Here is a 24,022-nt window from a genome sequence, read left to right as displayed (position 1 = left end):
AACCAAAAGTCACGCAAGTGCATGTGCTACTCTCTAAACTCAGCTTTTCTGGGGTATCAGATGAAATTGCGGCACTTCCCATGTTGAAGATGGGGTAGTAAAAAGGGATCATGCTAAGGAATATAATTTTGAAGATATCATGAGTCACCATGAATTACACTGCTGCACCTATCAGGACCAATGTCAGATTTGGAGTATCCAACGGCGCAGTCCCCTAAGGAGTAAGCGGTAAAGAATTTCAAAACGAAAGCAGAAATACCGGGGAGTATACTTTCAAATGCTACCCCCCCCCCCCCCCCCCGAGTATGACAAAAATAACTCCAACGCCACAAAGCACAAACATTTATTTAGTATCAGCTTATCACAAGTCACATCTCAGATATAGAGGTTCAAGCTCCATTTTAGGCTTGAGCTGGGCTGACCGAATGCGTTATATTTCTGAAGTGTAGTCTTCTGGATGAGATATTAGCAGAGGCCTTGACTGCCTGTTGAAGTGGATCTAAATGATGTTGTGGCATTATTTTAAGAAAAGAGCAGTGCTCTCCTAGTGTTCTGGCCAACATTCCTGCCCGTCAGTAGTTCCAAGAGGGAATGAGGTCATTAGTTTGTTTGCTGATGGTAAATCCTTGCTGAATGGAAATCAACCTACACTTAAAAAGCTGCAAAGCACTTTGCAACGACCTGAAGAAAAAAAGCACCATACAAATGCAATCTTTATGCATTACAAATTTAGATTATACGTTACGAGATTTTGATGACATAGCATTCATTATACTTCACACAAATATCTGTCGAGATAACTATCATGTGACCACTTACACCTTTATGCTCAGTCTTTCTCGCTTTCTCCATAGTAAAAAGCTAAAAATATTCCGTACATAATGGATTCCTGACAAATCTAGTTATTAAACCGAGTCCAAATTCTGAGCACCTTGGTGGTGAAAGGCAAATTTTTAAGTTTGGCACAAAACAGAAATCAGCTGTAAAAGAGGTCCCCATAGACTCTGTAACAAGACTTAAATTTAATTTAAAACTATGAAAAAGTGTATGGCAGTAAATCAGTATTTGTTCTGACAATTGTATGCCAAGGAGAGCTGTTTCAAAAGCATTGCTTAAGAGTAAAAATACGCGAAAATCGACAATATTTACGTATACATCCAACAGAATTACAATTAGTAATACGATATAGTAGAGACACATTCTTATCTTCCACCGTCTCAACAACTTCCAGATGCTGAGATTAACCATGATTTTGTCAGTTCATTGCCAGCTTCATCACATAGTCAAGCCTCAATGCAACAAGCATAAGAGTGCACAAACCGCACGCTAATATATTATCAGTGACATCGGATTTAAAATGAGAACCGCAGCTGCAGTTTCCTGACAAAAAATGTTATGCTTCTGACTCCATGAGGTGAGATTACTTTAAATCAAAAATAAACTTGTAGTATGCTGTTGAATACTAACCAGCTTTGGATGCATAATCAAAATTCAATAAAGACAACAGACATCTGAAACATTAATCCTACTTTTGTCTTTCTTTTGTCTTTTCCACAGATGTTGATTAAGCGGCTACGTCTTTCTATTTTCTACTTTAGATTTTCTGTGCCTGCATTATTTTCCTTATTGGTGACACGGTAGCACAGTGGTTACCACTGTTGCTTCACAGCACCAGTGACCTGGGTTCAATTCCCGGCTTGGGTCACTGTCTGTGTGGAGTCTGCACGTTCTCCCTGTGTCTGTGTGGGTTTCCACCCAAAAGTTCCGAAAGACATTCTTGTTAGGTGAATTGGACATTCTGAATTCTCCCTGTGTGTACCCGAACAGGTGTCAGAATGTGGCGACTGGGGGATTTTCACAGTAGCTTCATTGCAGTGTTAATATAAGCCTACTTGTGACATTAATAAAGATTATCATTCCTTTTCGGTTTTGCTTAATTCACTGCCCCATCGCTGTCAGGATTGCTCATCATTTTGAAGGCAGTCTTCTCTTCAGCATGATTTTTATTTCTTCTCCCCTTTACCTCCACTGCAATCCATTTTCCATCTTGTGTTTGATCACATGTTGACTAGTCATTTTCATAATTAAATTTCCTCTCAGCAACTGCTCCACTCCAGCTCATTCCACATAATGTAACTCCACCTTTGTTTCAAATCCACTCATGATTCGATATCTTGGTGATATTGAGTGTTTACTCTAACCATGTCTCCCACCACTTTATGAATTTAAAATGTCGAAGGCTTGACCTTTCTCTTCAGCTGTGGGTTACTTACCTCTGTGTATAGATGCTGTCTGATTTGATTACACAATCTTGCACAATAACCTTTTAATCTTTTGGTTAATATTCCTCCTGTTACATTGTTCTAACTAAGTTGGAGGATGTATCGTTTCATAAAGACTGGGAATTATTGGTTAGCACTGCTTCCTCACGGCGCCGAGGACCCAGGTTCGATCCCGGCCCCCAGGTCACCGTCCATGTGGAGCCCGCACACTCCTCCCGCGTCTGTCTGGGTCTCACCCCCACAACCCAAAGATGTGCAGGCTAGGTGGACAGGCCACGCCAAATTGCCCCTTAATTGGAAAACAAGAATTTTAAAAAAAAAGTTTGGGAATTATTCTAACTTGAGTTCCTTGCAGGACAGATTGGCTTTCTGAGCGTTTTAAGTCTGAATAATTTGATTTGCTGAACAGAACCTGGAGGGATGGGGACAGTGTAGAGGGATGGGGACAGTGTACAGCGAACAGAATCTTAAGTCAGTCTGTCAACAAGACATTCTGCCTCCTGGGTCAGATGGCTATCTTTGTTGTGTGACACGTAGGGAGGACTAGGATGGACCAGAAATATACAACAGACGTTGCTCAGTGGCTTTTTATAAGACATGGGGAAAACAGCATTTTAATTCACGAGATAAATATTTGGTGAGCATTCATCACACCTGATGCTGCATGGTACTTAGAAACATTAAAGAAGTACCTACAGGTTCAGGACTTTGATCGGAGGCAGGTTCCAAGCTTTCCTCACCTCCCCGAGGAGACTACAGGATAAGGTGATGTCAAAAATGGGGGGGTTGGGGAGGGGAGGGTCTTGGAGATATACAAGCAGTTGATGGAGTGGGAAGGAGTCCCTATCGGGGAGGTGAAGAGGAAGTGGGAAGAAGAGCTGGGAGGAGAGTTGGGAATTGAATTATGGGAAGACTCCGACGAGAGTTAATTCATCCTCGTCTTGTGCCAGACTTAGCCTGATCCAGTTCAAGGTGGTTCATAGGGCCCACATGACGGTAGCCCGGATGAGCAGGTTTTTTGAGGAAGTGGAGGATAGATGCGGGCGCTGTGGGGGAAGCCCGATGTACCATGTACATATGTTCTGGGCGTGTCCGAAGTTGAGGGGATACTGGCATGGATTTGCGGACGTTATGTCAGAGGTCCTGGAAAGGAGGGTGACTCAGAGTGCAGAATTTGCAATATTTGGGGTATCGGAAGATCCGGGGGTCAGAGACGGGTTCTGCTGGGATGTAGGAACTCGGAGCCTCCAAAGTCAGGAATGTGGGTCAGCGACATGGCAGGGTTTCCCAGGCTGGTAAAGTTCGCCAATGGCAGGTTCGCCTTGAGGGGCTCAATTCAGGGGTTCGCCCGTAGGTGGCAGCCGTTCATTGACTTCAAGGAAAATTGAACGTCAACAGCAAGGGGGGTAGGAAATGGGAGGCATGGTAGTGTAAGACAAGGACAGGGAACTTAGTACATGGGTAATTAAGAAATAGGGTGGGGGTAGGAGGGGGACTTTGGTTTTAGGTTTTTTGCGTGTGTCGGCCTGCGTGGTTGTTTAAGGAATGTTAAAGTGTTAAAATGTAAATTGTGAAAATTACTCTCTCTCTCTCTGAGAAGATGCACATTGCTGCTGACAAGTTTAGGTACAGAATGGCAGAGGACATTGCAAAATCTCAGGCTTTGATTCTCCATCAATTTTCTCGTAGGGAGAACAATATCAGAAATGGAACAGTGAAGCTGATGTGGACACAGGTTACTTCCTTACCCTGAAAGAAGCTAGGTATGGCTTTATCACTAACAGCAAAATGCAAGGTTATGAGTATTTTCAGACTCGGTCGAGGATGATTTAAATATTGCGGAAAACACTAATTTCAGGGACTTTCGTAACAAATAGACAACTCACAGTGAGGCAAAGGAGTCATCGTGGCCGAGTTTCAAATAGACAAAATATTAGTGGCAGATTCCAGAACAAAGGTATGTCTGCTGACAAGTGATGTGAAAATGATAATATGGGTCTTGGATGGTAACCGTAGGCGGTTGAACCCGGGAAATACACAGGGGTGATTAATCGGTGTTTTCAGCATTGATTCTCAGTATCATTATGTAATGAATTGTTCCCAGCGAAAGAATCGCGTTTTTCAAATAACTCATCAAACATAATCTTCGGAGGCTGAGAATGATGATGGTGACTGTTGTGGGACAACCCAGTTCCCACCAGGAGAGACTCAGGATCAGGTTTCAAAGCTTTATTCCTACTTATGAAGGAAGAAATCAATCTTATAATAATAATCTTTATTCTCACAAGTAGGCTAACATTAGCACTGCAATGAAGTTACTGTGAAAAGTCCCTCATCGCCACATTCCGGCGCCTGTTCGGGTACACAGAGGGAGAATTCAGAATGTCCAATTTACCGAAAAGTCTTTCGTGACTTGTGGGAGGAAACTGAAGCACCGGAAGGAAACCCACGCAGACACAGGGAGAACGTGCAGACTCCGCACAGACAGTGACCCAAGCTGGGAATCGAACCTGGAGGTACCCTAGCGCTCTGAAGCAACAGTGCTAACCTTAGTGAACCAGATGGCTTTTAATGACAATTGGCAATGGTATCATCATCATTAGACTTTTAATTCCAGATATTTTATTGAGTTTAAATCCTGCACCTGTCATAGTGGAATTCGAACCCAGGTCCCCAGATCATCACCCTGGGTCTCTGGATTACTCGTCCAGCGACAATACCACTTTGTCACCGCCTCTCCAATTAATAAAGTCAAAGATACTATCTGCTTTATTAACTGCTCTCTCAACATGCCCTGCCACCTTTAATGACTTATGTACATATACACAGAGGTCTCTCTGTTCCTGAACCTCCTTTAGAGTTTTCCCTTTATTTTATATTGTCTCTCCATAGTCTTCCTGCTGTAATAAATCACCTCTCACACTTCTGTGTACTGAACTTCATCTGCCACTTGTCTGCCCAATCCGCCAACTTATCAATGTCCCTTTGATGTTCAAGACTATCCTCATCACAGTTGACAATGTTTCCAATCAAACCCTGAGCACCAGTCTGGGTCATGAATATATATCAGGAAGATCAAGGGTCCCAAAACTGACCCCTGGGGAATTCCACTACAAACCTTCCTCCAGTCTGAAAAACAACCATTTATCACTATTCTCTGTTCCTGTCACTCAACAATTTCTTATCCAAGTGCCGACTTTCCCTGTTATTCCATGAATTCGATTTTTCTTCACAAGTCTGTTCTGTGACAAATATCTTTTGAGAATCCGTATACGCCACATCAACAGTGCTGCCCTTATCAACCTTCTCTGCTACCTCCTCAAAACACTCCAGCAAGTTATTTAAACATAATTTTCTCCTAATGAATCCAGGCTGGTTTTCCTTAATTTTCCTGCACTTGTGTAAGTGACTATTGATTCAGCCCCAAACTATAGTTTCCAGAAGTTTCCCTACCACTGAAGCCAGACTGACTGGTCTGTAGTTGCCGGCTTTATCCTCGCATCCCTTTTTGAACAAGGGTGGAACATTCATAATTCTCCAGTCCTCTGGCACCAGCCCTGTGTCTAAGGAAGACTGGAAAATTATCACTAGTGTCTCTGCAATTTCCACTCACTTCCCTCAGTATCTCTGGATGCATCTGGTGCTGGAGCCTCATCTACGGTCAGTAAAGATGGTGTTTCTACCACCTCAGAATCACAGAATAATACAGAACAGAAGAGGCCCTTCAGCCCATCGTGTCTGAACCAACACTTGAGAAACACCTGACCTGCCGACCTAATCCCATTTGCCAGCACTTGGTCTATAGCCTTGAATATTAAGGCGGGCCAAGTGCCAATCCAGGTACTTTTAAAGGATGTGATGCAGCCGACCTCTACCATCCTCCCAGTCAGTGCATTCCAGACCGTCACCAACCTCTGGGTAAAAAGGTTTTTCTTCAAATCCCCTCTAAACCCCCTTTCCCTCACCTTGAACTTGTGTCCTCTCATAACTGACCCTTCAACTAAGGGGAACAGCTGCTCCCTACCCACCCTGTCCATGCCCCTCATAACCTACATGCATCTATCGGGTCGCTTCTCAGTCTTTGCTGCTCCAGCGAAAACAAACCAAGCTTGTCCAATCTCTCTTCATAACTTTAAATGTTCCATCCCAGGTATCATCCTGGTGCCATTCATAGGTAACATAGACATAGAACATACAATGCAAAAGAAGGCCATTCGGCCCATCGGGTCTGTACAGACACTTAAGCCCTCACTTCCACCCTATCCCCGTAACCCAATAACCCCTCCTAACCTTTTTGGTCACTAAGGGTAATTTAGCATGGCCAATCCACCTAACCTGCACATCTTTGGACTGTGGGAGGAAACCAGAGCACCCGGAGGAAACCCACACATACACGGGGAGAACGTGCAGACTCCGCACAGACAGTGACCCAGCAGGGAATTGAACTGGGGAATCAAGCATTCATTGAATACTCCTTTGTCAAATTACTCCTTCCAATCATCTCACACTTTTCAGACTTAAATTCCATCTGCCACTTTTGCACCCATTTAACCATCCCGACTATATCTTCCTGTAACCCAAGACTCTCAAACTCACTGTTAACCATCCGGCCAATCTTTGTGTCATCCGCAAACTTACTGTTCCTGCCCCCCACATAGTCATCTGTCATTTATATAAATGATGAACATCAGGGGACCCGGGACTGATCCCTGTGGTACACCACTGGACACTGGCTTCCTGTTACTAAAGCAGCCGCCTGTCACCACCCTCTGTCTCCTACAGCTAAGCCTCCTCCTTCTCAATTATTAATTCTTCAAGTGCACCAGTTACCTCCTCTCTTACCTCGGTCTGGGTAGAATCTTCTTCCTTTTTAAAGACAGATACAAAGTACTCGTTTAAAACCTTCACTATTTCTCTTGCCTCCACCTGCAAGTTCCCCTTTTTTAGCCTAATCAGCCGGACTCTTTATTTTCCCAACTTATTAATAATATACTTACAGAAGACCTTGGAATTTCACTTTATATTCGCTGCCGGTCTCTTTTCATGCATGCTCCTAGCCTTTCTTTTAGATTTTCCATTTCTCCTTTGGTCCTTCAATACCCAGCCTGATTCTCCATTGTATTTCTACCTGAGATCGGTCATCTGCGCAATTCATTTTTCTGATCTTCACCTCTATCTCCCTCACCATCCAGGAAGCTCTGGATTTATTTCTTTTATATTTCCTTCAAGGAAATATACCTTTTTCCAATTCTTCCTGTTTTTACTTTCGATCTACCTGTAGTAGCAGTAAACCCACAATTTGCCATCCAGGATAAAATAAATGTCCTTCACCAGCGTTTGTGGTACATTTCAGTGGAAATGTGCTGTCCCAGGTACAAAGAGCATCAGCCAACTGGAAGCAAAGTCGTGATACCAGCCAGTCCTGCAGAGAAAAACCCTCAAACCCTCCCACTTCACCAAGTGTGAAAATGAACATGGTTCAGTCCTGGATGTGATTAACAGCAGCAATAACAGCAGAATCCAATCCCTGTAATCACTTGTGAACTTGATGTCTCCGCAGGTGGGATAACTGAGCGAATCTGTTCCCACACTGAGAGCAGGTGAACGGCCTCTCCCCAGTGTGAACTCGCTGATGTTTCTGCAGCTGGAATAATTTACTGAATTCCTTCCCACACGGAGAGCAGACGAACGGTCTCTCCCGAGTGTGAACGTGCTTGTGTGTCTGCAGGTTTGATAACTGAGTGAAGTGCTTCCCACACTGAGAGCAGGTGAATGGCCTCTCCCCAGTGTGAAGGCGCTGGTGCCTCTTCAGGTTGAATACCTGAATGAATCCCTTCCCACACTGAGAGCAGGTGAATGTCCTCTCCCCAGTGTGAATGCGTCGATGAATTTCCAGCTTAGATGGGGCTTTGTATCCCTTCCCACAGTCCCCATATTTCCATGGTTTCTCCGTGTTTTGGGTGTCCTCGTGTCTCTCCAGGTTGGACAATCAGTTGAAGCCTTGACCACACACAGAACACGTGTACGGTCTCTCCCCGCTGTCAATGCTGCAATGTTTTTTCAGGCTGTGTAACTGGTTAAAGTTCTTTCCACAGACAGTGCTCTGGAACAATCTCACTCGGGTGTGTGTGCCTCGGTGCTTTTCCAGTCACACTGATGTTTAAAATCGATGAATCGAGTGACTGTGAGATTGGGAGGTGATCATTGAAACTTCTGTCTGTAATTCCTCCTCTTCTAATATCCTGGAAAAACAATTTACAAAAGACATCATTGTCAGTAAAAGGATAGAAATTCAGCACAGACAATTCTAGTTCCTGGAGAACATTCTTTCCTCTCTCATTCCCCAAAAGCTCTAAATCGTAACAGCCTCCCCGAACAGGCGCTGGAATGTGGCGACTAGGGGCTTTTCACAGTAACTTCATTTGAAGCCTACTTGTGACAATAAGCGATTTTCATTTCATCTCCATCCCACACACTCTCCCTCCATTCTCACTCTGCTGTATCTAATATTCACCCTCCCAATTCTCCTGAAGATGCCGATTCAGGCGAATTGACAGATCCATGCTCAGTGCTTTCTGTCCTGGGCACAGAGATCATAACAAATAGGAGCTGCAGTCAACCATTCAGCCCATCAAGCCTGCTCAATCATTCAATCTCATTGGCCGATCTATCGCAGCACCATTTTCCAAAACTAATCCCCATATCCCTCGATATCTTCAATATCTAGAAATGTATCAATGTTGGTCCTGAAACTACTTGATGACTGAGGCAATGTAGCACAGTGGTTAGCACTGTTGCTTTACAGCGCCAGGGATCCGAGTTCAATTCCCGGCTTGGGTCACTGTCTGTGCAGAGTCTGCACATTCTCCCAGTGTTTGCGTGGGTTTCCTCCGGGTGCTCCGGTTTCCTCCCACAGTCCAAAAATGTGCAGGTTAGGTGGATTGGCCATGATAAATTGCCCTTAGTGTTGGGTTGGGTTACTGGGTTATGGGGATAGGATGGAGGTGTGGACCTTGGGTCGGGTGCTCTTTCCAAGAGCCGGTGCAGACTCGATGGGCCGAATGGACTCCTTCTGCACTGTAAATTCTATGTAAAAGACGTGCTGTTAGGTGAATTGGACATTCTGAATTCTCGTTTTTGTGTACCCGAACAGGTGCTGGGGTGTGGCGACTAGGGGATTTTAACAGTAACTTCATTAGTGTTAATGTAAGCCTACATGTGACAATAAAGATTATTATTATTACTATCATCCGTGTTACTGACCAGAGGCTGAGTGTGCTGATGCAATATCTGTGAGCTCATGAGGCTGAGCTGCAAAACACCACGAAGAGACTCGATGATCCCGAGGAGAGAATCCTGAATGTTGAGCAAGATGCCTCCTCGACGGAGGCAAGAATTCAGTCCCTGGAAAACTGGCCAGTGGCAGAAGTCCCGGAGGACTTGGAGAACCGAGGGTCGGAGAAAGAACATCTGAGTCGTCGGCCTGCCAGAAGGTGTTGCTCCCGTTAGGTTCTTCGAGGACCGGCTGCCACGTCTTCCCAAGCTGGATGTGAAGCCTGGACGATTCCAATGAGAAAGGGCATCGGATCCTGTCTTTGAGGACGAGGGATAGTTTTCATCCCAGGCCTGTAATCATTCACTTCCACAACTTGAGAAAGATCACCAGAAGGTCCTGGAGACGGGTAAGACGAGATGGGACCTGGCTCCGTGAGGGATTTCCTTCTTCCAGGACTTTTCGGCAACAAAGAAAATGAAGCATCGAGACTTCAATGAAATTCGAAGGGAACGCAAGGCTGCGGGAGTGAATTATGTCACTTTATCCTGAGACCCTGAAAATTGTATCCGAAAATTCCGTCAAGTCTTTCAATAATCCGACTACTGCCCTGGTCTTCGTTAAATCCATGAAGGACAAGGATTTGGAGGGATGGTTTGCAGCTCGGACTAACTCCCTATCACTATTTTGTTGTCTGAATTTGTTATCTTTTATCCTGTTGAAGGGAGTTGTTATTCTGTGAGGGCCAATTGAATGTTTTCTTCTCCCTCGAGTGTTATAGGGACTCGTATTATCTTATCTCAGTTATGGTAGATGTGCTGTGTGCTTATTAATCCATCGTCTTTCTTCTATTATCTGAGCGTTAATCATGGCAGAACCGAGTGGTGCCATTGCTGAAGGGTGGGTGGTGATGAATGCAGGTCTTCACGGGTGGGTCCAAAATGCGGGAGGGACATTTGATCTCCAATCCCTTGTTGGCCCTTCTTTTCTTCTCCTCATTTTGGAGAAGGTATCCTGAGGGTAACGACAGTCTGGCCGTGGGCATTAATCCTCCGGGTCCTCAGTCTTATTGGATTGGATTTGTTTATTGTCACGTGTACCGAGTTACAGTGAAAAGTATTTTTCTGTGAGCAGCTCAACAGATCATTAAGTACATGAGAAGAAAAGGGAATAAAAGAAAATACATAATAGGGCAACACAAAGTACTGAGGAATGTCCCCTTGGATCTATTGTGGTCGCGATTCTTTTGTATTTTTGTTATTATGAGAGGGTTTATGTGTTGTTGACTTATCCGTGAAAGGAGCAGTTTGGGGAAACTTTGGTGCCTCTGGTGTAAAGTGAGTTGGACGAGGGGGTAATGGCGCACGCACGATTGTGGTGTGAAAATCTGTTCCGGTTCTCTCTGTCGCCTAACTAATGGCGACAGTTAATCATCAAATTTTCTCGGGGAATGTATGGGGCATTCATCGCCCTATCAGAAGGAAAATGATTGTCTCCTTTCTTAAGGAGAAAGTTGACATAGCTTTATTCCAGGAAACACATCTAGATGAAACTCAATTGGGGTCGACACGGTGGTTAGCACTGGTGCATCAGAGCTCCAGGGTCTCGGGTTCAATTCCGGCCTCGGGTGACTGGCTGTGTGGAGTTTGCACATTCTCCCAGTGTCTTTGTGGGTTTCCTCCGGGATCTCTGGTTTCCTCCCACAGTCCAAAGATGCGCAGATTAGGTGGATTGGCCATGCTACATTGCCCCTTAGTGTTCAAAAAAGTTGGGTAGGGTTACTGGGATAGGCTGGTGCATGGCCTTAAGGAGAGTGCTCTTTCAAAGGCAGGTGCAGACATGGGCCGAATGGCCTCCTTCTGCACTGTAGGGATTCTGTGATGAGGAACACTTTAAATTGAGGCAGGATTGGGTGAGGCAGGTTTTTCTTCGCCTCTGTTTCATCAAGTAGCAGGGGTGTGGCAATCTTTATGAATAAAAATATCCCTTTTAAGGTTGAAACCTGCACCAAGGACAAAGCAGATAGATGTGATCATTAGAGGCTCGGTGCATGGCGATGTTGGTTCAATAATGAATGTTTATGGATCCCCGAATTACTCCCGGAGTTAATTGCCAAGGCTTTTGTGGATTTGGCAGAGTTAGCTCCAACTAACATTTTTGTCGTTGGCGACTTCAACTGCCACTTCAATCCTCTGGTAGATAAGCTCCCGGTTACCAAGAAACCCCACTCTTCAAGCTAGGGTGTAGCCTCGGCTTGTGAGGAGGTGGGTTATGTGGATGTTTGGAAAACTTTGCACCTGAGGGGCGGAGATTTTATGTTCTTTCCAGCCCCACATCAATGTCATACTAGAATCAACGACTTTTGTGCCGAAGACGATCCTACTCCTGATGTCCTCCTGCAACATCAGAAACATTATAATTTTGGACCAACCCCCCATTTTTCTGGAGCTTCTGCTCGAGGGCTCACCCCCAGGTCGAGAAAGTGGAGGTTTGATGCCTTCCTGATAAGAGGACTTCATTTACTACACATTTTAAGGAAGAGTTTGAGTTCTTCCGTTAACTCGGCTCCTGGAATATCCCCCTCCAGACGTGTAAAGCAAGTTTGGGAGTAACCGGAGCAAATACAGAGGCCGACTTTGGAGCGATTTTCTCTGTGCAGCTTGGCAGAGGGAAAAGGGTCACGAAGACGGAGGAAATAAAGAGGAATTTCAGGAGTCCTATGCAGGATTATACAAGTCTGAGCAGTCTGGTGATATATTGGCAGTGTGGAGCATTATTTCTCTTCCTTGAATCTCCCGGAGGCCTCAGAAAGTCAACGTGAGGCTCTTAATGCTACTCTTTCTAGGGAAGCGATGTCAAAGACCATGGAGGAGCTTCAGCCAGGTAAAGCGCTGGGACCACATGGCTGTGGGTGTGGGTTTTATAAGGGATTTGAGGATTTACTGTTGGATCTATTTGTGGCTATGTATTATCACTTTGACTCAAGTATGCTGCCATCGACTCTTTCTGAGGCTTATGTCTGTTTGATTCTGAAGCGGACAAGGATCATGGGAGTGTGTCTCTTATCAGCCAATCTCTCTTTTGAATGTTGACTTGAAACTGCTATCTAATGTTTTGGCGAGAAAGCTGGAGGCATCCTTCCGACAATCATTTTTTTTTTTTAAATTTAGAGTACCCAATTCATTTTTTCCAATTTAGGGACAATTTAGCTTGGCCAATCCACCTCCACTGCACATCTTTGGGTTGTGGGGGAGAAACCCACACAAACACGGGGAGAATGTGCAAACTCCACACGGACAGTGACCCAGAGCCGGGATCAAACCTGGCACCTCGGCGCCGTGAGGTAGCAGTGCTAACCACTGCACCACCGTGCTGCCCTCCTTCCAACAATCATGAGGGAGGACCAGTCTGACCTCGCTCTGCATCACTAACCAGCTGAGCTAAATTGGCTCCTAATTACATTGCAAGCTGGGCAGCGGCAGGGTTCATGAATGTCGTATTTGGGCTTCTGAGAAGGTCTCAACAAATGTGTCAAGCTGAGGGAGCAAAGGATGTCAATGACTTTAAGATAAAGAGAGAGACCTGGGCCAAGGTTTCCAGAGCCTGTAACCCTCCCTGGATTCACTTCCTTTCCCTTCAAATATTTTATTGTAATCACAATTCAACAGTTACAAAAAACAATTTCAAGGCACAGGGCCTAAATACATTTCAAAGTAACAATCCCCAAACACAACACAAACAGCCGCGAGGCACAAGGCCCCGACACAATACGACCGTTCTAAAGCAAAGAAAAACCACGAGGCACGGGGCCTAAATACATGTTTTAAACAGTTACGTACCAAAAACAATCACAAGGCCTCAATACACCTTTAAAAGATTTACAGAATAAAGTTAATCACAGGACACAAAGTTGTGACACATTTCAACTATGATATAACAAAAAGCCGTTACAGGATACGAAAACAACGACAGACGTTTATCAACAGACAAAGGCAGTATGAACAGAAACAACCGAAAAGAAACAACATATCGAAAAGAAACATTTACTAAATACGGAGCCGCCCACGTCCGACTCGATCACCCCCTGTCCGTCACCCCCCTGAAAGGGGTCCCCAGTTCAACGCAAACAACAGTCCCAAGCCGCCCGCCAGAGAAATTCAGCAAGCGGCTACTTCATTCACCCTTACCCCTCCCCCTCCCCAGCCCGGCAGCCAACACACCGGAGGAGAGGCTCCCTCCGCAAGGAGCACAGACCGCCGGAGAGTCACACATCCGGGCGTGGTAGAGGAGAGAGGCGCCTTCAGTCATGGAACCGTAGAAACCGACTCAACCGGCAAGGGGCCATTGGTCGGCTGAGCGATCCAACAACACGGTCAAAAAACAGACAGTAGTAAACCAACATAGTCTTACAACACTGAAACAATCATCAACAGTCCACTCAAACAACACTGAAACAATCATCAACAGTCCACTCAAAAACAACAGCATCATGTCGAAAACACCCACTACACACGAGAAACCACCTGGAAAGGTGTAATCACCCCCTGGTACCCAAGGGGTTCTCAATCAAAACCTTAACAACCGTCCTAAGCCACTTGCCAGAAAGCCAAAGTCCTTCTGGTCCTCCAACTCTTACCATTGGTCAATACCTCAGGTAAAAGGTCAGGAGGCGGGCTAACCCTTGCACATGCGCAGCCTCCCCTCTCCCGTGGACATGCGCAGTCGTGGGCAGGGGAGATCACCGATTGGCTTCTCGTTCTGGCCGTCAGCCGGTTGCCTGGAAACCTTGTCTCGAGGAAGTTCTGTTGTCGGGTTTTTTCTCCCTTGTTCAAGGGGCGGGCGAAACAACGGGTGGGGGCGGGGAGCGCCGGGCCTGCGCACTGGAACCCGGTGACGACAGCGCGGGATAGAGTAATTCCTATTGGCTAATTCAGGCAGGGCCCCATTGAGATGTCACAGCGGAAGTGAAGGAAAAAAAACTCCAACATCTGTGAGTAACTCTTTTATTGTCGTCACAATTATTACAGAAACCAATTTACAAGGCTCCAGGCCTCATTACACTTCAAATTGACGATTAAACACACTTCAAATTGACAATTAAACAGTCACTGAACACGAAACAGCTGCAAGGCACAAGGCCCAATTACATTTCACGACAACGTTGTAACAGTCATTCAACACAAACAGCTGCAAGGCGCAGGGCCGAAATACGTTTCCAGATACCAATTAACCAGTCACTTATCACAACCAGCCGCAAGGCACAGGCCCTACGCATAGTTCAAGTAACAATCAGACAGTCACATAACACGAACAGCCGTGAGGCACAAGGCCATGAAACCCAACGACCATTCCAAAAGCAAGAAGGAACAGAAAACCACAATACACAAGTACATCGAGGCAATGACCTCTAAACATATAAACAAGCAGTCTCGAAGCACAAGGCCTCGAAACCATACGACCACTTCAAAAGAAAAGAAACAAAACCCAAAAGTACAACACAAGACACAGGCACATTTCAAGGTGACGACTCTAAACACATAAGACAAGCAGTCGCGAGGCACAAGGCCCCGCTACAATACGGCCGCTCCAGTACAAATATGACCCACAGGGCCTTGATTCATTTTAACAGTATCATATCAAAAACCCAATCACCAGGCACCAGGCCTTAATTCACCCCAGAAAAGATTTAACAGGATAGAATCCATCACCGAACACTAATCCCTGCTCACCCACCCCTGTTCACCCCGCCCTGCAGCTGACACCCCGGGGGAAAGGCCCCTCCTCGCTAAGAGCACAGACCACCGGAGAGCCAGACCCGGGCGCGGCGGAGGAGAGAGGGTTCCCCCCCTCCTGGACCCCGCCCAAAGGCACGGGACCATTCGGAGGGAGAGCAGTTTCGCACCAACTAGCGTTCCACCACAAATACTAAATAACATTTCAGAAAAAAAGCCGAAATGAGCTGAATGTCATAGGCTGCTAAAGAAAACGAAAAGCAAAGAAAACATGAAAACAAAATCCCTTAGTACTCATAGAAAAGTCCATAAAAAAGAGTCCATTAATTTTGCACGTTCCACATCATGACCCCGGCGCTCCAGCCGAAATTTCACAAGGAACAACATGTCCTCAAAGTCCTCCAATGGCAGCGGCCAGAGTCGCTCCAATGTTGGCAACAGTCGACAACGGGGAAGAAAGTCCCAGAGTCAGTCCCAACCGCCCACAGGGCGTCCAGGGGGGCCGAACCCCCGGAGACCCCAGGAACGGCAGCAACCCACCCCGGGCTGCAGGCCGCGGGCCGCCCATCGGGTATCCACTCCCGGTTCCGACCCGCCGCTTCCAGCAGCCTATCCAGCTGCCATCCTTCCTCCATTCCTTCGTCCTCCATTGGGCGAACTCAAAACCGCCGACAGCAAACCTCGCAGTCCAAAGCAGCGTCTCCGCAGCTCAACCGCTGACTTGAAACACGACTGGTCGCAGTACTCCGAAACCGGTCTTCTCCCCTTCCCTCGGGGACCAGGAGCAATGGGCGCCGAGTTGCTGGTTCACCCCATCCAGGAAGCTCCCAGAGGCGGCCTGCCTTTCGAATCGGCCCGGGGGCGGACACCAAGCTCACACACAACCGCCCAAGCCTCCTCCACTTTTCGCCCCAGGAGTTTGGACAGTGTCGGCCGTAGCTCCCACAATCCCCCGCGCTGGGGAACCCGCTCTATCCGCCGCACGGTCGGGTGATCAGGTACTGCGCATGTCCAAGGGTGAGGGAAAGCTGCGCATGTGTGGAGGAAAGCCCAGCCCCTGACCTTCCTGTGAGGTGTTGGCTAATGGATAGAGTTAGGACCGGAAGGACGCTGGTCCTCCAATCAGCGCGGGCTTTATGTGAAAGGAGATTGGGCTTCACACAGACTGAAACCTCCTCCTGTCTCCAACATCTGTGAGTAAAACACTTTCTTTTCTCCCCCTTTCCATTTCGTTTCTCATTCTCACCTTCAATTGGTGACTTGCGGCAACTGAAGGGAAAGGAAGTGAATCCAGGGAGGGTGCAGACTCTGGAAAGCTTGGCCCAGGTCTCTCTCTCTCTAAGACATTGACATCCTTTGCTCCCTCAGCTTGACACACTTATTTGTCTGGCTAAAAGGGTGGTCTCTCGCCACCGGGGGTAGCAGCACGGTTGGGTGACCTGCACGACTTCCTGCGGTTAGAGAAGAGAAAGTCTGAGTTAAGGTTGCAGCAGGGGAGTTTGAGAAAAGGTGGGGGATGTTTGTGACCATGTTTGAGGAGCTGTTCGTCGCCGGGGGGGGGGGGGTGTAAAAAAGGAGAAAAATCTGTACAAACTGTATAGTTGATTGTTGGGAAGAATGTTTCCCGGGGGTGTGTTTATTTGCTGTAACCTACTTTGATACAAGTTTGAATAAAATGCATTGAAAAAATAATTAATAAATAAAAGGATGGTCTCTTTCCTGATGTTCACAATTAAAGGAAGAGAAATTGGTGGCAAATCTCAGCAGATTTGGCAGCATCTGCAGGGAGAGAAAAAAGCTGACGTTTCAAATCCGATGACTCTTTGACAAAACTTTGACAAAGAGTCATTGAACTCGAAACGCCAGCTCTTTTCTCTCCCTACAGATGCTGCCAGACCTGCTGAGATTTTCCATCATTTTCTCTTTCGTTTCAGAAGCCAGCACCCGCAGTAATTTTCTTTTATCACAATTAAAGGGCTGTTTTTTCCAGGAGATGGCTGACATTTAATGGGACAGTAAATTAATATTGGCTAGAGATATGTCTAGTATTTTTAAATTTGATATATTATTTATAGTCTGTAATAAAGTACATTTACTATTATTTCTGGTTGTGTAATATTGTACTATTGCTATTTATATATTTCCAGTCATGTCTTCCCTCAAAAAGCTATTAGTCTATGGAATTCTCTTCCACAGGGATCAATGGAGTCTGTGGATCACTGAATATATTCAAGGTTGAGTTGGACAGATTTTTAATATTTATTTTGTTATGTTTTTTTACCATTTTTAAAATAATGAATGCAACAGAATAACAGAAATATTGATGGAAAATGGGTACAGTGTAGAACAACTGATACTGCCAGCATAAATACAAGCAACACATTGCAGAATTAATTCATAGCAGGATATTTGAGTGACCAGAGCCTCTAGATGAAATGCCAGGTCAGTTAACAGGTTAACATAGTGAGCGGGGAAAGAGGGTAAGATTATATAAAAACAGAAGAATAACAATGCAGGGCGCATACCCAAAAATATTACAAAACAGACTAACAGCATAGTCAAATTAAAATAACATAGATGCCATAGAATCTCTATAGTGCAGAAGGAGGCCATTCGCTTCTTCAAGTCTGCACTGACCATCAGAAAAAGCACTCACAGCGGCAGACTCCCCATCCTATTCCCATAATCTGGTGCATTGATCATGGTCAACCCACCTAATCTAACATCGTTTGTGCGGAGGGGCAAGAATTCAAAAATCCCTAAAACAGCACTACAATGGAGAAGAAACATGGGAGGCCTGGCCCTCCCGAACTTGCAATACTATCACTGGGCAGCCACGGCCGAAAGAGTGAGGAGATGGGTAAAGGACCCTGACATGGAATGGGTAAGGATGGATGAGTCCTCATGTACAGGAATGATCCTCCTGGCCCTCGCCATGGCAACACTCCCATCCCTGCCAGCACCAGTCCAGTGGTGGCAGCTACCCTGAGAACCTGGAACCAGATGTGGTAGCATTTCAGTCTGACCGATGTGTCCTTCATGGCCCCCATCTGCGGCAACCATAGGTTTGCACCAGCCATTCTCGACGCCACCTTCAAGAGGTAGAGAAAGGACGGGGGAACACTGATGGTTAGGGACTATGACACAGGAAATAGACTAGCGACCTTAGAGGAGCTGACAGAGAGACTGGTCCTACCAAACAGGGATGAGCTCCAGATCAAAAACTTTCTCTGCAAGGAGACACCAGCATACCCAGGAACCCTGAGAAGCACAATGCAAGAGGAGTTACTGGACGCAGACAGTCTGGGGAAAGGAAACCGTGAGGACCTGTACCGACAACTCTTAATAAGGATGCGCTCCTTGACGAAACCCAGGAAAAATGGGAGAAAGAGCGAGGGATGGAAATAGGGTGGGGACTCTGGAGCGAAGCACTGAACGGGACCAACTCCACCTTCTCCTACGCAAGGCGAAGCTTCATGCACAGAACATACCTGACAAGAACCCGAATGAGCAGGTTCTTCTCGGAGATGGAGGACAAATGTGAATGGTGCCAGCGGGGTCCGGCAAACCGTGCCCACATGTTCTGGGTATGCCCCAGACTTGTCGAATTCTGGACAGCCTATTTAGACACAATGTCCATGGTTATGTGGGTGGAGCCGTGCCCACAAATGGCAGTCTTCGGGGAATCGGACCAGCCAGAACTATTCATGGAGAAGAGGGTGGACACCCTTGCCTTTGCTTCTCTAATTGGCCGCTGGAGAATCCTGCTCGGCTGGTGATTAGCAGCACCACCCACAGCTCAGACTGGCTGGCAGACCTATCGGAATTTCCCCACCTGGAGAAAATCAAGTTCACCGTCCAAGAGTCAGAGGATGGTTCCCACAAAGTGTGGAGGCCATTCACCAACTTGTTCCAGGACCTGTTTGAAGCCAGCGGCCAATGGAACACTGGGGAGGGAGCTGGGCGTACGGGAGCCAACGGGATCACAGGGAGCAGACAGGAAAGGGTGGGGGGGCTACTGGGACAAGGAGGGAGAACCCAAAACCAACTGACACAGAGACCAAAGAGCCTAGAACAAAAATACAAGAAGAGGAACCCCGAAGGGAAGGTTTAAAACAGGACAGGGAGTGCGCGGGGTGGAAGGGGGGAGGCCCATCAATGGGGGGGAAGGGAGGGCACCGTCCACTTGTAAATAACAGATAACGCCCATTGTACAGTGAAGGGCCCAGGAAAGGACCCAGAAACGACGAGTGAAGGGGGCGGAGAAGAGGGACGGGAGATGGGGGGACCGGCACAAAGGAAATTGACATGCACATTGTAATCGACAGAGTTACCCTGACTGCTTGGATAGTGTATAATAAGCATTGCCCCAAGTCTGCGACTCGATGAAAAAGAGGTGAAAAAATCTGCCCCATCCAATCCCGCCTCAATTTAAAGTGTTCCTCATAATCCAGATACGTTTCCTGTAATAAAACTGTGTTGACTTTCTCCTTAAGAAAGGAGAGGATCTTTTTCCTTCTGATAGGGTGATGGATGCCCAGTACATTCCCTGAGAAAATTTGCAGATTAACTGCCGCTATTAGTTAGGCGACAGAGAGACAGGAACAGATTTTCACACCACAATCGGGCGTGCGCCATTACCCCCTTCTCCAACTCACTTTACCAAAGTCTCCTCAAACTGCTCCTTTCACGGATAAAAGCCCCGTCTGTACCAGAGTAGGATAAAGTCAACAACACATCAACCCTCCCATAATAACAAAAATACAAAAGAATCACCACCACAATAGACCCAAGCGGACATTTCTCAATAAGACTGAGGACCCGGAGGATTAACCCCACGGCCAGACTGTCGTTACCCTCAGGATACCTTCTCCAAAATTAGGAAAAGAAAAATAACTTTTGGAAATTGTTTTTACAGGATATTAGAAGAGGAGGAATTACAGACAGAAATCTCAAACGTCACGTCTCAATCTGACTGAGTCTCTCAATTCCTTGGAACTGAGTATCACCGGACTTTGAATCGAGAAGGAGAAATGTTTGTCTTTTCTGTCGGCTTCAAAACATCAGTGAGACTGGAAAAGCCCCGAGACACACACACCCAAGTGAGAGTGTTCCAGAGCACTGACTGTGGAAAGAGCTTTACCCAGTTACAGAGCCTGAAAAAACATCACACCATTCACAGCGGGAGGGACGTTACACGTGTTCTATGTGTGTACGAGGCTTCAAAGATCGGCAAACCTGGAGAGACACGAGGAGACCCAAAATATGAAGATACCGTGGAAATGTGGGGACTGTGGGAAGGGATTCAGGTTTCCATCTGTGCTGGCCGCTCATCGGCGTATTCACACTGGGGAGAGGCCGTTCACCTGCTCTGTGTGTGAGAAGGGATTCATTCAGTTATCCACCCTGTTGACACACCAGCGAGTTCACACTGGGGAGAGGCCGTTCACTTGCTCTCAGTGTGAAAAGGGATTCACTCAGTTATCCGACCTGCGGATACACCAGCGAGTTCACACTGGGGAGAGGCCGTTCACCTGCTCTCAGTGTGAGAAGGGATTCACTCAGTTATCCCACCTGTGGAGACATCAGCGAGTTCACACTGGGGAGAGGCTGTTCACCTGCTCTCAGTGTGAGAAGGGATTCACTACTTCATCGAGACTGCTGGCACACCAGCGAGTTCACGCTGGGGAGAGGCCGTTCACCTGCTCTCAGTGTGAGAAGGGATTCACTCAGTCATCCCACCTGCAGAGACACCAGCGGGTTCACACAGGGGAGAAGGCGTTAACCTGCCCTCAGTGTGAGATGGGATTCACTCAGTTATTCAGCCTGCGGATACATCAGCGGGTTCACACTGGGGAGAGGACATTCACCTGCTCTCAGTGTGAAATGGGATTCACTCAGTTATCCGACCTGCGGCGACATCAGCGACGTCACACTGGGGAGAGACCGTTCACCTGCTCTCAGTGTGAGATGGGATTCACTACCTCATCGAGCCTGCGGAAACACCAGCAGGTTCACACTGGGGAGAGGCCATTCACCTGCTCTCAGTGTGAGAAGGGATTCGCTCAGTTATCCAACCTGCGGAGACATCAGCGAGTTCACACTGGGGAGAGGCCATTCACCTGCTTTCAGTGTGAGAAGGGATTCACTCAATCATCCGACCTGCAGATACATCAGCGACGTCACGCTGGGGAGAGACCGTTCACCTGCTCTCAGTGTGAGATGGGATTCACTACCTCATCGAGCCTGCGGAAACACCAGCAGGTTCACACTGGGGAGAGGCCGTTCACCTGCTCTCAGTGTGAGAAGGGATTCGCTCAGTTATCCAACCTGCGGAGACATCAGCGAGTTCACACTGGGGAGAGGCCATTCACCTGCTTTCAGTGTGAGAAGGGATTCACTCAATCATCCGACCTGCAGATACATCAGCGAGTCCACACTGGGGAGAGGCCGTTCACCTGCTCTCAATGTGAGAAGGGATTCACTACTTCATCGAGCCTGCTGGCACACCAGCGGGTTCACACTGGGGAGAGGCCGTTCACCTGCTCTCAGTGTGAGAAGGGATTCACTCGGTTATCCAACCTGCAGAGACACCTGCGAGTTCACACTCGGGAGAAGGCGTTAACCTGCTCTTAGTGAGGGAAGGGATTCAGATATCCATACGCCCTGCAGGAAGACTAGCGAGTTCACCCCTGTAAGAGGCCAATCACCTGCTCTGAGCAGGGGAGACATTCAATGATCCGTCCCATCTCCGGAGACACTAGCGAGATAATTCGGAGGAGAGACCATTCATCTGCTCTCAATGTGGGGAGGGGTTTTGTGATTCATCACACCTGTTGTGACTCCAACAAGTTCGCAATAAATTACAGATGTTGGATCCTTTGTTATTGTTTCTGCTCTCACTGACATCCAGGACTGCATTCTGTTCATTCTGACATCTGGTGAATGGTGATGATTGGAGGGTTTCTTTCTGCTATTCTGGCAGGTCTAACACCTCTGCCTCTGGTGGGCTGACCATTTTTGAGGCTAGTTGCGATTACCTGGTTCCAAGTGTGACGACGAGCACAGAATGAAAAGGTGTTTGTATGTTGGAAGATATTTAGTTCCCAAAGCAGCCACGTTGCCATGAAGATGGGCTATGGTGGTTACAGGGTTCTTTTGCCTAATTTATCTGGGTGTTTCTCACAGAAGGAGACTGTCATGGTATGAGGGGTAAGTTGTCTGGTAGATTGGGAAATTACAATCAGCGTATCACTGAAAGTGGCAACGCAGGTGGAGAAGGAGCTAAGAAGGCAGACGGCATGCTTGTCTTCATTGGTCGGGACATTGAGTATAAAAATTGGCAAGTCATGCTGCAGCTGTACAGAACCTTAGTTAGGCCAAACGTGGAATATTGCCTACAATTCTGGTCACTACATTACCAAAAGGATGTGGAGGCTTTGGAGAGAGTACAGAGGAGGTTTACCAGGATGTTGTCTGGCCTGGAGGGTATTAGCTATGAGGAGAGGTTGGATAAACTCGGATTGTTTTCACTAGAGCGACAGAGTTGAGGGACGACCCGATAAAAGTTTACAAAATTGACTGGCATGGACAGAGTTGATTGTCAGAAGCTTTTTCCCAGGTTGGAAAAGTCAATTACCAGGTGACATAGGTTTAAGGTCCGAGGGGCAAAGTTTAGAGGAGATGTGTGAGGGAGTTTTTTTTACACAGGGTGGTGAGTGCCTGGAACTCGCTGCTGGAGGAGATGGTGGAAGCGGGTACGATAGTGACGTTCAAGAGGCATCTTGACGAATACATGAATAGGATGGGAATAGACGGATACAGACACTGGAAGCACTGAAGGTTTTAGTTTAGTTAGACATCATGATCCAAGCAGGCTTGGTGGCCGAAGGGCCTGTTCCTGTGCTGTACTGTCCTTTGTTCTTTTTGGTTCTTTGTATGACGACAGACAATAGACAGGCAACCACTAGCATTTTATTTACATAAAATATAGATTCCTTTAAGAAGCAAAAATTAAGCCGCAAAATGAAGCTATCGTGGCTAACAAGAAAAGTTAAAGATTCGATTAGATCAATGGAGGAGACTGAAAGTGACTAAAATATCAGTGAGCCTGAGGATTGGGAACTTGTTTTAGAATTCAACAAAGGACCAAGAAACTGATAAAGAGAAAATAGAATATGAGAGCAAACTGGGGAGAAACATAAAAACTGACTGGAAAAGCTCCTATAGGAATGTGAAAAGGAAAAGATTAGCAAAGACCAATGTGGGCCCAGTCCAGACAGAGACAGGAGAGTTTATAATGGGGGATAAGGAAATGGCAGAGAAACTAAACAATGTGTTTGTCTTCACGGAGGAAGATACAGAAATTGTCCTAAAACACACAGAAAACCAAGGGACCAGTGAGCACAAGGGAATGAAAGAGATTAGTATTAGTGAAAAAGTAGCACTGGAGAAATTAATGTGGTTGGAAGTTAATAAATCCCCAAAAGCTGCTGCTCTACATCCCAGAGTGTTGAAAGAGGCGGCTGTAGAGATAGTGGATACATTGGTGATCACCTTTCACTATTATATAGATTCTGGAATGGTTCCTGCAGATTGGAAGGTGGTAAATGTAACCCCACTATTTAAGGAGAGAGAGAGAAAACGGGGAACCACAGACCCATTAGCCTGACATCAGTAGGAGGGAAAATGCTACAATCTATTATAAAGGATGTGATAACATACAAATTAGGAGC

The 24,022-nt window shown here is 46.6% G+C and overlaps 1 protein-coding gene and 1 long non-coding RNA gene across 3 annotated transcripts; one reads left to right on the top strand and one right to left on the bottom strand.

The window, feature by feature from the left end:
• Positions 1-326: 326 nt before the first annotated feature.
• LOC140422004 (uncharacterized) lies at positions 327-14,153 on the bottom strand. The gene is made up of 2 exons (XR_011947218.1): positions 14,079-14,153; positions 327-8,524 (listed from the first exon to the last, which is right to left on the bottom strand). It is a non-coding gene; the product is annotated as an uncharacterized lncRNA (long non-coding RNA).
• Positions 14,154-14,435: 282 nt separating this feature from the next.
• LOC140421913 (uncharacterized) lies at positions 14,436-22,167 on the top strand. Of its 2 annotated transcripts, none has more exons than XM_072506879.1 (2): positions 14,436-14,545; positions 20,206-22,167. In XM_072506879.1, exon 2 carries the CDS (start codon positions 20,553-20,555, stop codon positions 21,921-21,923), a length of 1,371 nt encoding a protein of 456 aa, XP_072362980.1. In that variant the 5' UTR covers positions 14,436-14,545; positions 20,206-20,552; the 3' UTR covers positions 21,924-22,167. The 2 variants fall into 2 exon arrangements, with proteins under 2 accessions (XP_072362980.1, XP_072362981.1); XM_072506880.1 differs by lacking the exon at positions 14,436-14,545 and adding an exon at positions 17,447-17,521.
• The last annotated feature ends 1,855 nt before the right edge of the window (positions 22,168-24,022 follow it).

The sequence above is a fragment of the Scyliorhinus torazame genome, chromosome 5 (genome assembly GCF_047496885.1).
Source record: "Scyliorhinus torazame isolate Kashiwa2021f chromosome 5, sScyTor2.1, whole genome shotgun sequence".
Classification (NCBI taxonomy): Eukaryota; Metazoa; Chordata; class Chondrichthyes; order Carcharhiniformes; family Scyliorhinidae; genus Scyliorhinus; species Scyliorhinus torazame.
This window is presented reverse-complemented; position numbering and strand designations above follow the sequence as displayed.

Bases quoted from the DNA above. Each gene is read 5' to 3' on its own strand.
- LOC140421913 (XM_072506879.1), top strand. From the start codon at position 20,553: ATGAAGATACCGTGGAAATGTGGGGACTGTGGGAAGGGATTCAGGTTT.